At 54.7% G+C, this 13,840-nt stretch overlaps 1 protein-coding gene across 1 annotated transcript in view; it reads left to right on the top strand.

Moving 5' to 3' along the window:
• The first annotated feature begins 1,557 nt into the window (after positions 1-1,557).
• The window catches only part of PIK3R6 (phosphoinositide-3-kinase regulatory subunit 6), a 29,489-nt gene continuing 17,206 nt past the window's right edge, over positions 1,558-13,840 (top strand). Inside the window, exons 1-7 of the mRNA XM_079799105.1 lie at positions 1,558-1,635; positions 7,173-7,256; positions 7,933-8,024; positions 8,806-8,874; positions 9,557-9,689; positions 9,856-9,925; positions 11,470-11,653. Of these exons, the coding sequence (XP_079655231.1) occupies positions 1,623-1,635; positions 7,173-7,256; positions 7,933-8,024; positions 8,806-8,874; positions 9,557-9,689; positions 9,856-9,925; positions 11,470-11,653 (645 nt within the window). The 5' untranslated portion in view covers positions 1,558-1,622. The remainder of the gene's footprint in view (positions 1,636-7,172; positions 7,257-7,932; positions 8,025-8,805; positions 8,875-9,556; positions 9,690-9,855; positions 9,926-11,469; positions 11,654-13,840) is intronic.

Below are 13,840 nucleotides of genomic sequence, written 5' to 3'. Positions count from 1 at the left end.
CTTTTCTGGGTGCCTCATGAAAGTGCAATCATATAATATTTGTCATTTTGACTTATTTCAATTAGCATGATGTTTCCGAGGTTGATTTAAATAGCAGCATGTTATCATGGTTTCATTCTTTTTAAAGGCTGAAGAGTTTTTCATTGTATGTATACACCACGTTTTGTTTATTCATTCATCTGCTGAGGGGTATTTGTGGTGTTTCCATCTTTGGGCTATTTTGAAGGATGCTGCTGTGCAAGTATGGGTGGGAGTCCCCATTTTCAATTCTTTTGGGGATTTACCCAGGAGTGGAGCTGCTGGGTCATCTGGTGACTCTGCTGAACTCTTTGAGGAGCTGGCAGACGGCTGTCCACAGCAGCTGCACCATTTTAAATGCCAACCACCAGTGCACCAGGGCGCCAATCTCCCCACTTGTTACTTCCTAGTGCTTTCCTTTTTAAAATACTTATCCCGATGGGTTTGAAGTGCTTCATCTATTTTTAAAACTATCTTTATGAGATTTTGGTGTCAAGGATAAGCTGGCTTTTTTCAGAGAAACTTTCTTTCTCTTGCTGTGTTAGGGGACAGTTTAAATAACGTAGAAAATGACTTTACTTTGCAGCGTTGAGAGAATTTATCACAGGAACCTTCTGAGCCAGACACCAAATTTTAGGAGCTGGTTCCTTGACACCTTTCTCTGTTTCCTCAGTGGTTACTCATCTAAGCAGATTTACCAACTCTTCTAGAGACTTTTGAGTCAATTTTATTTTCTAGAAAACTATGTCTGATGTAGAGGATTCAGATTTTCTTTCTTTCTTTCTTTCTTTCTTTCTTTCTTTCTTTCTTTCTTCCTTTTTTTGCTACAAATATACTGTATATGTCTAGTGCAGCCGGGATGGCTCAGTGGTTGAGCATTGACCCATGAACCAGAAGGTCATGGTTCGATTCCCAGTCAGGGCACATGCCCAGGTTGCAGACTCGATCCCCAGTGTGGGGTGTGCAGGAGACAGCTGATCAATGATTCTCTCTTATCATTGACGTTTCTCTCTCTTTCTCCCTCTCCCTTCCTCTCTGAAGTCAATAAAATATATTTTAAAAAACACAAATATATATACGCATTTTTGTCGTTCCTAATATTGTCTGTTTGTTTTCTCTCTCTTTGGAAGTCCCTCCCCTCCAGTGGAGCAGCCTCGGCTCATGACGGGGCATGGGCTCTGAAGCCAGACGGTCCAAGTCCAGTGCTCATTCTGTTATTTGCTGGTTATTTGACCTTGAAGAGTTACTTAAGCTCTCTGTGCTTCAATTTTCCCATTTGTACTTTGGGAGAAAATAGTATCTACAATATAAGGTTAATATTAATATCAAAGAGCTGACCCTTTTTAAGTGCTTAGAGGAGCACCTGCCACATAGCAAGCACCATAGACGTGTTTCTTACCTAAACCTCGACCGCCCTGCAGTGTGCTGGAAGCCCAGGTCCCTGGGAGCCTCTCCATCCCCAAGTACACTTTCGGCACCTTCCTACCCCTTACGCTCACTGCCTCTTATTTTGCAGAACCATCTCTGTGCAGAAAAAAACCAAACCACTTTACTTTCCATTCTGCTGCCCGAGACAACCACATCCTCCTCACACGCCGGCTCCCATGGAGAGCTCAGGTCAGTATGGTCGGGGAGAGGGGTCTAGTGCGCCTGGTGCATCATGGGAAAGACCTTCTTGCAGGTGAGGCTGCCCAGGGCTGGCAGGACCTCCCCGCAGCCGGCTGTGAGAGCCCAACCCAGCCACCCGAATGTGAGAACATCCACATTCGGACATCCACACAGTCATTGGCCTCAACTGTGTATGGGTCACTGAGCTGGACACTGGGAATAAGGACAGTAATAGGCAAGGTTTATTACCAAAACCTTGCATTTATTGAACAAAACCCTTTATAGAGCTTACAATATATGAAGTACTAGTGAAAGCACAACAAATATGAACTCATTTAGTCATTAGAAAGCTAGATATTATTCTTACTCCCATTTTACAGACGGGGAAAGCGAGACACAGGGAGGACAGGGATTGTTCCCACAGTCACACAGATGCTGTGTGGTGAGATCAGGATTTGACCCAGTGATCTGGCGCCAGCATCCTGCTCTTAGCGATTTTACTATGGATGGCCTCATGCCAACGTCAGATATTTCTGCGAGGTAGGAATATCAGTGTGGTTTTCCTTATTTTACTGAAAAGAAAACTGAGGCTCAGAGAGGTTAGGAAATTTGCTAAAAGCCACAGAGCTAGTAAGTGGCGGAGTCAGGATTGCAACCCAGATCTGGCTGATTCCAAAACCTAGATTCGTTTCCTTATATGAACCTGTGACAGCAAGGAGCGATGGCCCTTCCCCGGAGGTGTGTGTTAGCCTGTGGTCACCCAGCACGTCAGAGCACTCTGCAGGCCTCCCGGGGCAGACTCCAGTGCCCTGGAGGATCCCTGTCCTGGGGAAGGTGAGGGGACACCCCAGGGCAAGCACAGCTACCAGATTGTTATCATTCCTAAGACATGCACACTGGCCACCCCCACTCACCGCCAGGGAGCGGCGCCAGTCAGAAGATCCAGCTGAGCCCTAGGTGGTTTGGCTCAGTGGGCAGAACGTTGGCCTGCTGACAAAAGGGTCCCAGGTTCGATTCCAGTCAAGGGCACATGCCTGGGTTGCGGGTTCGATCCCTAGTGTGGGGCATGCAGGAGGCAGCCAATCAATGATTCCCTTTCATCATGGACTAGAGGCCCGGTGCACGAAATTCATGCACGGGAGGGGGGGTGTCCCTCAGCCCAGCCTGCACCCTCTCCAATCTGGGACATCCCTCTCACAATCCAGGACTACTGGCTCCCAACTGCTCGCCTGCCTGCCTTCCTGATTGCCCCTAACCGCTTCTGCCTGCCAGCCTGATCACCCCCTAACCACTCCCCTGCCAGCCTGATTGATGTCTAACTGCTCCCCTGCCAGGCCGTTTGCCCCCAACTTCCCTCCTCTGCCAGCCTGGTCACCCCTAACTGCCCTCCCCTGCAGGCTTGATCACCCCCAACTTGCCCTCCCTTCCAGGCCTGGTCCCTCCCAGGCCTGGTCCCTCCCAACTGCCCTCCCCTGCTGGCCATCTTGTGGTGGCCATTGTGTGTCCACATGGGGACAGGGTCTTTGACCACATGGGGGCAGCCATCTTGTGTGTTGGAGTGATGGTCAATCTGCATATTACTCTTTTATTAGATAGGATAGAGGCCTGGTGCATGGGTTGGGGCCAGCTAGTTTGCCCTGAAGGGTGTCCTGGATCACGGTGGGGGTTCCCTTGGGGCGTGGGGTAGCCTGGGTGAGGGGCCTGTAGTGGTTTGCAGGCCGGCCACACCCCCTGGTGACCCAAGCGGAGGCCCTGGTATCTGGGATTTATTTATCTTCTACAATTGAAACTTTGTAGCCTGGAGCGGAGCCAAGCCTTCTGCTCGCTCAGTGGCGGCAGCCATTTCTGTTGGGATTTGTTTATCTTCTATAATTGAAACTTTGTAGCCTTAAGCGGAGGCCTGGGCTGGCCAGGGTGTGCAGAAAGCTTGGCTTCCTCCATCGCCAGGGAAACCCAAGCCTCCCTCCTGCTCTCTCCGTGGCCACAGCCATCTTGGCTGTGTTAATTTGCATACTCACTCCTGATTGGCTGGTGGGCGTGGCTTGTGGGTATAGTGGAGTGATGGTTAATTTGCATATTACTCTTTTATTAGATAGGCTGTTTCTGTCTCTCTCGTCCTCTCTCTTCTTCTCCCTGAAATAAATAAAAATATATTTAAAAATAAAATAAAATAAAATAAAATAAAAGTTGATCAGTAGGCCCCACCCTCAGAGAAGTGATTTTGATTTGGGGGGACTATGCATGAGTATTTTCTTTGAAAGCTTCCCAGGTGATTCTAATGTGCACAAGGTTGGGGACTAGGAGAAAGCAAAAAACCCTAGGAGGGGTGTGGTAAGAGACTTGACTCATCTGGGATTAAGGGCAATGGAGAGCTGGCATGGCCAAGTCCTAGGACAGCTTTGAATGGTCTCAAATTGAGGACCAGACCCTGAACTATGGGGTCCTACCATGGTCAGGACCCTCTCAGCCTTTCTTCTCCTTCTCTCCCTGTTGCCTCTTTAGCTATAATAACACCTACCTGGGTCTGAGAGTCTGGTTGGTGGGGAAGTATGTGGTCTCTATTCCACGGGGGCTGCAGGCCCTTTGGCCAGGCTTCCATGGTCCATAGGGAGAAAGGGGGTTCCCTTGGGGACATTCTTGTGCTCCGGCAAAGGTGGCACAGGAGAACAGGCCATGGCATTCCAGGGCACAGAGTTTAGTGCTTTGCTGCCCTCATCAGAGATCCTTGCCACCACCAGTAGGCTATGTCCCAGCTAGCCCTGGTCTCCCTCATTCCCTGGGTCCCCACAGCCCCTGTGCCCTGTAACCCTCGGGGAATCCAACCGCACACTCTTGGGTTAACGCTTTCCTCTTTAACTAAAGGCTGCAGGCTCCCTCCCCACGCCTTTAAGACAATCTGATCGATTGTCTCAGTCACATGGCCAGGGTCTCAAACTCCTGGGCTAGGGAGGATGTAGATGAGTGAAAGGGGGAGAGTGGGAACTGGGAAGAACCAGAACCTGTGCCTCCCCTCACGGGGCAGCTGCCCAGCCCGCTGATGGCCGCATGGGAAAGGAATGCATGCCAGTGTCAGCAGGCGTCCAAGAGATGCCCAAACCCCCAACTGTGATGCAGAGTCTCCCGATTTGTACATGTTGGCAGCCCTTTCAATTTTTTTGAGACTCTACAAGCCCAAACAAAACACATCTGCAGCCAGATGTGGACCGAAGCCTGAGAGTGTGTTCCGGCTGCCCAGACTTTTGAAAACAAAGTTTATTTGGGGCTGTCTCCCGGGGCTACGGGCAACTTCTCTATTTTACATGTTCTCTATAAACATGAAAACGTAACTCCCTTTGCAAAGCAGGGCGAAACTAAAGCTCCGACGATAAAGCCTCCTCTGCCCTCTAGCGAGGGGGGTGGGAGGAAGTCACAGATCAGCTGTAAGTCTGTGTGTGCAGGGGGCGTGGGGAGGGAGGGGGAGGAAGGGAGGAAGGAAAAAGGAAAGGAAGAAAGGAGGGAGGGAGGGAGGGAGGGAGGGAGGGAAGGAGGGAGGGGAGGAGACTTAACATCAATTACTTTTTAATAACTCACCCTGCAACCAATCTTCATGCAAGGTGGAGAAGGGTAGATGAAAGGGGAGCTGTGGCCAGCCTCGTGCCAGTGGCCGGGTGGGCAAACGTGGGCTGGAACAGCCCGCTGCCTGCTCTCAGCCTGAAGCAGGCTTAGAATTGGGCCTTGCTGTGGTCTGGGGGACAAGGGAGAGGTTTCAGAGTGGCCAGTGGCCCCGGCAGACCTTGCACAAGCCCGTGCCAGAGCCACGCCCCGGAGGAGCAGTCTGAGCACCAGGACAGGGGGTGCCTTGGCCTAAACACACTTCGATTCCCGGACGGCAGCCTGCTGATTTCTAAAACTTGCCATCTCCATCCCACCTGCTTCCGAGGCATCCGAGGCAACTCGTAGATGTGTTAAGTAGGACATAAAGCAGAAGCACCGAAGAGGGACAGAACAGAGGTCCCCATCACTGGGGATGAGCTGATGCTTGAGGCTGGGCCCCCGTTTGGCTGTAAGTTTCCTGGTGGCAGAGGCAAAAGGGGAGCCCCTGAGGCATATGGCTGGTATTGTCTGACACCCAGAGAAAGCGCGCTTGCCCACAAAGACAAGCTCTCGGTTGGCATTCATCATAAAGGGGGACTGACGTGCAGGGAGCGTCTCCCATCCTTCCTGTGCTCGTCGGATCCTCCAAGAAGCAGATACCAAGGCAGGAGTAGGTACGCAAGGGTTTATGCGGGGAAACGCCTGTGGGCAGAACATGGAGAGGGCGCTGGGGACCGCTGAGGAGCAAGCTGTCGGGCGCTGATGCAAATCTGACACTGGGTGGAGGAGAAGGACGGAGGGGTGGGGGGATGTCTCAGACTGACAGGTCACGGAGGAAGGCTCCGCAGGGCGGCGGGGGAATCCCTGAGCCAAAGGCAGCCACCAGAGAAGGCTTTGCATCTCCAGGACCAGCCTGCTTTGGCGTCCCTGCTGCCCTGAGTGTGGGCCGGGTGGCATGGCCTCGGCACAAAGCAACAGAGCGCCCAGCCCCACCACACCAGGCTCCCCGCCCTGGTCAGTGGACCGTCTCATATGGGACCCGCCAAGTGCATGCTCACGGCTGCCCCGCTTCCCATCAGTTACTTACTTCTGTGCCGCCGTCACAGTTTTGCCATGTCAACGCCCCACCATTAAAGAAAAAATCACTCTGGCACTCGTTAAACCACCAAGGAACACTTTATGTGAGACTACTGCAATAGGAGAGAGAGACATCAGCGCAACTCCGAGTGAGGCAGAGATAGCTGGAGAGTGACAGCCCTCGCACCAGGGAGGGCCAGGGGACGGGGAATTACTAAGAAGAGACCTCAGGGCTGGGGGGGATTCTTATTCAACTGGCCTGACAGGATTCTCGCTAGAGGCACGTCAAGGACTTATACATCAGACATGGGGACGGCGAACCTGGTCAGATATCAAGTGGGGGATTCTCTGTACAGTGGCAGCAGGATTCTTGCTGAAACTGCTCGGCAGGCCGAGGACCGGACAGGGGCCAAGGTCAGGCCCCGTGGAGAAGAGGGCTCCGAAGAGCCTCGGTGAAGTTTGGTCGGGGAGAGAGTCGTGGCCTCTTCCTGGTATTATCCGATAGGTGTCTGTGAACTGACTTTAACTTTGGCCTCCTGCATTTGTTGAGGAACTGGTTATATGTTTTTCCACTACGCATTAGAATGATCATCGTTATCAAACATTCGAATCATTTGTGTACCGTCCTAAATGTCTCGTGTGCCACCGGCGGCTCGCACGCCGCACTCTCGGAAACGCTGGTTTTGCAGGAATCACACAAACACTGTGTGAGAGGCGGTGTCCCTGCCTGGCCCGGGTGCTGCCTGCCAGCTCTACTGGATACTTTCAGGCACCTCTCGAGGCCCGGAGAAGGGGCTACAGACATTCTCGTGGAAGAGGGGATGTGGGGCGAGGGTAGGACCAGGGGCTGAGCTCCAAAGCTCCTGGTCTCTCAGCTCCCCCCTCTCCGCCCCCAGATGTGGAGCTGGACCTGCAGCGGAGCGTGCAGGCTGTGCTGCGGGAGCTCAGCGCCCAGGCCCCCGCCCTGCGGAGCAACCAAGGTAAGAGCCAGCGGTCCCCGCCTCCCCTCCCGCCCCCCCCCCTACACACACACACACACACACACACACACACACACACACACACACAACTTCGCAACAAAGCATGCGGCCTGCAGCTCACAGGGAGGCCTTCCAGTAGAACCCTCACCTCCTGGAGACCCCTGGGGCCTGAAGAACCCAGAAGCCTTCCTGCCCTCTTCTCGCCTTGCTCCCAGCTCCTGCCCTGGGTCACCGCCCACCCCCCCCCCCCCCCCCGCCCCTGCTCACCCTGCCAGCGACTGTGGCAGAGGCCCCGGGGACCTGCAGCCTCTTTGCTAACCACCCGCCCCAACTCCCCTTGCCCACGAAATCTTTGGGCCCTGACTTGCAGACATGTGGGTGGAGGTGCTGACCTGTAAAGGATGCCACTCCGTAAGCCCCATGCGCACACCCTCTCCCCATGCCCCACCTCCTCCTGTGGGCGCTGGGAATCCTCTGTCCTCCAGGGGCAGCCGGGGAGAACTCTCCACAGGTGACAAGCCCTCCCACGTGTACCTGGAGCCATGCCTGGCCGGGGGTCAGCCCCGTGGCTGCTAGAAGGCATGGTCTGGGGCTCGGGGACCCGGGGTCCAGCTCAGAGGGTCTCCTCTGAGAGCTGCCCCCGCCTGGCCGGGCGGGCCCCTTCCTCCTGGCCCAGGCATGTGGAGATGGTCGCTGCACAAGAAGGTAGAGCGCGATCCTGGTAAGAGCCCGGCGCTGGTCCGCATTCTGCTCCGAGAGCTGGAGAAGGTGGGTCCCCAGCCCCGGGGAGGCCAAAGGGGTGAGAGGCAGAGAGGCCAACCCGCTGGGCCCAGCCCCGCAGCGCTGCGTCCCCCAGACCGGTCACCTGGGAGCCCGCTGCGTTTCCACCACGCGTCTCCCTCCTGACTTTCCTGTGCGCAATGTTTTCTCTAAACGACGCCACTGTTTGACCTGAGCTGACATCTTTCTAAAAACGATAACGCGGCACCAGTGGAAAGTCACACCACTTGGCAGAGAGAGACGCACCTGGGAACGTGAATGCACAGCTCCTAGAATGTCCAGCTACCGCACACCGCCCCCCGCGCCCCCGCACATCTCTCCCCGCCCCCCCACACCGCTCCCCGCGCCCCCGCACACCCCTCCCAGTTTCCCTCCACACCGCCCCCCGCGCCCCCGCACACCGCCCCCCGCGCCCCCCACACCGCCCCCCGCGCCCCCGCACACCGCCCCCCCGCGCCCCGGCACACCCCTCCCAGTTTCCCTCCACACCGCTCCCAGTGCCCCCGCACACCCAGGGCCGCACTCAAGGGAGCCTCCAAGTTGGGGACTCTCTTGTCGCCTTGCTCCCAGCTCCTGCCCTGGGTCACCGCCGCCCCCCCTCCCTGCCCCCTCACACTGGGCCCGCCACCCCTGGGCTCTCCCCTCCCGCCTCCTCCACAGGGCGGACTGTGGCCCTTCCCACCACGACCCTGCCATCTCCCAACCCCCTCCAGCTTTCTCCTCCAGGGTGTGTGAGCCCCTCACCCCCAGCCCCATACGTGTGTTCCAGGCAGAACGCGAGGACACGCGGCGCGTCATCATCCCTTTGCTGCACACGCTCATGTACGTGCTCACCAAGGTGAGCGGGCTGAGGTGCGGAGGGTGCAAGGGGGGGCGGGGTACCCACGACGAGGGGCTGGCTAGACACGTCCTCTCCCCTTGACTGGGGGATCCTGGAAGAACTCTTGGATTTCCCCTCCGGATCAGCTTCCTTTTTCTTTTTCTTTTTTAAAATATATTTTTATTGATTTCAGTGAGGAAGGGAGAGAGAAACATCAATGATGAGAGAGAATCATTGATCAGCTGCCTCCTACACGCCCCCTACTGGGGATGGAGCCCGCAACCCAGGCATGTGCCCTTGACCGGAATCGAACCTGAGACCCTGCAGTCCGCAGGCCTAAGCTCTGGCCACTGAGCCAAACCAGCGAGGGCTGGAGCGGCTTCCTTTCACTGGCTGTGCCCTTTCCCTAGCAGTCGGCGATGAAACCTGGAGGCCGGGGGATGTAGGGGGCCCACTGAGCAGAGGGTGAGGACAGAGAGGACTTACTGGGGGACCAGGGCAGATGGCTTCCCTCTTGGGGAGCTGGAGTGGAGTGTCACACAGCCTGTCCTCCAGGCGCTGGGAGGAGAGAGAAGGCGTAGATTTGGGAGAGAAGTGGGAGCCCAGGTCCTGCTTCAGGCCCACCTTCCTCCTCTCCCACCCCACCCAGGACCCCTCCTGACCTCAGGCTCCAGGCACCCACCCCCTCCCTCTGTCCCAGGCCACAGGCATCTCGCAGGAGCTCTACCGGAGGACCTACGCCCTCTGCGTGCGGTTCCTGACCCTGCCCGCCCCTTACTGCACGGTGGCCCTGGACTGCGCCATCAGGCTGAAAACAGAGTCGGCTGCCCCAGGTAGGCGCTGCCCCAGGTAGGCGCTGCGTCTCCCATGCTGCAATCCAGCTCCACCCAAGGCCTCAGACTGGTCTCAGGATTCTGGGAGCTCAGACATCCCAGCACCTGCTGTGGGAGGGGCCTGGGGTCAGAGGCCGGCAGCTTGCTGAAGTGCTCCGCTTGGCAGGGACGCTGTACCAAAGGCTGGTCATTGCCGAGCAGAACTTGAGGAGCGAGCTGTACCCCTACCAGGAGAGGTGAGTGGCTCCGACGGGCGCTGCCCGCCGCCCCTCCAGGGTTGGGCCTGTGTGACTGCTCACTGACCAGAGGACCAGGGAGGGGCTGGACTGAGGGGAGCCCAGCGGAGCTCCCGTCCATGACATGTGTCCAGCGGTGGGTGCGTCTCCAGGTGCAGGTCCTTCTCTGGAGCTCCCTGAGAGCAGGAAGGGTCTCCTTGGACAGGACCCTGCCACCCTGGGGTTCTGTTGTTTCACCTCCATCCTTCCCGTGGCCTTCAGGCAGCATCAGCTAGGCTGGCAGCCGAGGCAGCTCCAGAATGCCTAGAGCAGAGGGGCTCAGGCCACGGCCACAGAGGCCTGAGGGCTGTCATCAGTGCGCCTGGCCCTGTAGCTAAGGTTGAGGAAGTGCCCACTGTTACAGCTGGGCAGAGGGGCAGGTGGCGTTGGGTGCATGGCTTCCTCCCCTGCTGAAAGGCAGGGCTCTGTGTTCATGGAGGGGCAGGGCTCGGAGGGGTAAGCCTGGGAGAGATTGGGAGGCGCAGCCGGCTGAGGCGGTCTCCTGGTGTGATAGGGGTGATGAGAGCAGATGGGGCTGCTCAGAGCGCCCGTTTCAGCAAGATGGGGTTAGGGTCCCTCCCAGAGGGCCATGTGGTCGATGGGCCATGACGCCAAAGGAGGAAGCAGGATTTAGGTTAGAACCTACCTGGATACCAGAGACTAGACCAAGCATGTCAAACTCGCGGCCCACAACGAATATTTTTGCGGCCCAGCCAATATAACGGTATGTCAGAAACGTTTTAATAAAAATTTCGTAACTTAATTTTTACAATATCCTGTTATACATAATTATTAATAACGAACTACAAGGTTCGCTAATGACTGATTACTATCATCGTGTTGCATTCATTTCCCTTACGCACCTTATGCGCAGGCACACCATTTCTCTCCACTAATACTGGCAGCGAATATTTTAGCAGCCGATGGCCACGTCATTAGTCTTGGATTGGCTTGTTTGGTGTGCGCAACAGGAAATATTTCACTTTCGGAGAACAAGAAAAATAGGTTTTTGCATTACACTTATTAATTTGTGCAGTTATTCAGTGTCTGGTAAGTTAAAGTTCAAGAAAAAATATTAATTTTATTAAAATGTTCTATTATTTTATGTTAACGATTACTCATTTATTTCAGACCTTTGTATTCAGCATGTCTCTATCGAAATAATCCTACATTTCTATGAAAATTGAAGCTTTTGTTTCTCTGTGGCCCACATACACTTACACCTTGTTTATTTGGCCCGTGTTAGCCTTTGAGTTTGACATGCTTGGCGTAGACGGACCAGCTGCCTCTCTAGAAGAGCTGTGCCTGCTCTTCCTTGCCACAGTCCTCACCATTCCTTATTGTTGCCCCGCCCCCATAGACTTTTGAATTTGAGGTTTCTGTTTTGGGAGGAACTAAATAACTTGGGGGGGGGGGCTGGCACAAGACTCTGAGGGTGCCCCTCCCGTGGCTCTTCACCTAGTAGTCATTCTCATCAGCACACACCCTCCCCACTCTGCCCGCAGAGTGTTCCTCTTCGTGGATCCTGAGCTGGTGTCTCCGTCCGTGTGCAGTGCCCTGCTGCTGGAGATCCAGGCCGCCCAGACCCAGCAGACCCCAGAGGCCTGCATGCGCCACGTGGTCTCCCACGCCCTGCAGGCAGCTCTGGGCGGCGCCTGCCGGGCGGACGCTCTGCAAAGGAAGCTGCAGGTAACTCCCTGCCCAGCCCTGTGGGTCCAGTCCTGGGCCCTCCATGCCCGCACCAACTGCTTACTCTACTCGTCTGCCCCCTCTCCTGTTGCCATATTACCTTTGTTCATAAGTCAAAAATTAATACACATGCGCTAAGGAAAGCCTGAGAAATGCAGATAAGTCACAGAAGAAAATAAAAATCATTCACCCCCCTCTACCCAGACATATTAGCAATTGACAGTCTGGTATGTTGCCTTAATGATAATGACAATGATAATCATAATAGCTACTGTTTATTGGATGTTTGTTGTGTTCCAGGCACTGTGTTAAGCACTTCTCATATATCACATTCTAAAATTCTCACCACAACACTGTGAAATGGATGTCATTTTTCAAAACTCAGGGACAGAGAAGATGCTAACCTACTCATGGTCACACATGCAAAGGGACTGACTCAGAATTTGAACCCAGATCTGACTTCAAGCCCATGTTCAGTCGCCTCCCCCACCACTCCTTTCTAACAAACTGGGATATCACCCTCTAGATGCAGTTTTATTTTTTAAAATATACTTTTATTGATATCAGAGAGGAAGGGAGAAGGAGAGAGAGAGAGAAACATCAATCATGAGAGAGAATCATTGATCAAGCCTAAAACCCAGGCATGTGGCCTGACCGGGAATTGAACCCTGACCTCCTGGTTCATAGGTTGACACTCAACCATGCAGCCAGGGCTGTATACAGTTTTATTATCTCCCCCAGCCCTCTCCCCGCCCCTCCCCCCCCCCGCCCCCGCAGACACACTATAGTATAAGCCCCAGGAGGGCAGGGATTTTTGTCTGTCTGTTCATTGCTGTACCCTGGCATCCAGAACAGTGCCTGGCACATCGTGGGTACTCGATAGAGACATATTTAATTCATTTATTTATAATTAATTTATAAAATGAAGCAACAAGATGCCATGGTCCCCATGGCCCCTTCCGACACTGATTCCATATCCCTCTCGTTGCTTTTGTTCGTTCAGTTGACCGTTCAGCAGGTATTTATTAGCGCCCTAGCTAGTCACGACGCCCCACTCTGCCTGAGCACAGGAAGTGGAGGCCCGAGTCAGCGGACCCCCACGCAGAGGAGAGATGGCAGCAAGCCCTGTTGTGCCAGCCCGTGTCATTTGTGTGGCCCCCACTCCAGTGATGAGCGGATTCGTTGGCGGTGGGTGGGGTGAGGGAGACGCTAGGGAACAGGCTCTAGGGCGGTTCTCAGGGTGTCAGAGCTGTTCCGCTGCGGGCGAAGGACCCGGCGCTGAAGGGCACGGAAGGGCGCCGTGAGAGACTCGTTCAGGACCTGCTTCCGTTAAGGAGGAAGGCTCAGCCGGGTGCTTTACCTCACGCATCTCCATCACTTGCCCATTTCCCTTTTCAAAAAGAGACCAAGCTTCCAGCCCTAAAGCATGGCCAGCCATAGTGCTTTGTGATCGTTAGTTATTTTCTATTTATTTTTTTTAATATATATATTTTTATTGATTTCAGAGAGGAAGGGAGAGGGAGAGAGAGATAGAAACATCAATGATGAGAGAGCATCATTGACCGGCTGCCTCCATCATGGGAGTCAAGCCCGCAACCCGCGCGTGTGCCCTGACCGGGAACCGAACCCGTGACCTCCTGGTTCATAGGTCAACGCTCAACCACTGAGCCAAGCTTTTTATGTAGGGTAGCAATATAAAATTTCTTTTTAAAATACTTTTGAACCAAAAAACTGAGCTGATTTAAATAAAAATAATGAGTACTTAGCAGTCTAGGTGCTATGTCAAGGCAGTATAAAGATGAGAGAAGTTCAGGAAACATTCCATACATTGATGGACACAAGCTGGCGGTGCAGCTATAAATAAACAGACAAACGCACTGCTTCCCTGGAGTTCACATCCTGTGGGGCAGGGCGTTGACACAAGCGCTTGGTGACGCCTCAAGGAGGTGGGTGCCAGCAGCCATCCTGCCGGGCTGGGCTCCCCACACTGCGGGCACCAGCTGTCTCCCACCCCGGGTGGAGGGGCAGAGCGGACCGGCAGTCGCAGGCAGCATCTGGTAGCAGCTGTGGCGGGGCAGGAGCGGCGCCTGGGATGTGGGGGCGCAGAGCCTTGGCAGGGAAGCTCCGTCTGCGCCCCGCCCGCCCCCCTGCTTCGCCCCAGGCAGAGGGGAGGCGCCAGGTTGGGTT

This window comes from Cnephaeus nilssonii (genome assembly GCF_951640355.1).
Source record: "Cnephaeus nilssonii genome assembly, chromosome: 19".
Classification (NCBI taxonomy): domain Eukaryota; kingdom Metazoa; phylum Chordata; class Mammalia; order Chiroptera; family Vespertilionidae; genus Cnephaeus; species Cnephaeus nilssonii.
Note: the sequence above shows the minus strand (reverse complement) of the source record. Positions and strands in the feature narration are given on the sequence as shown.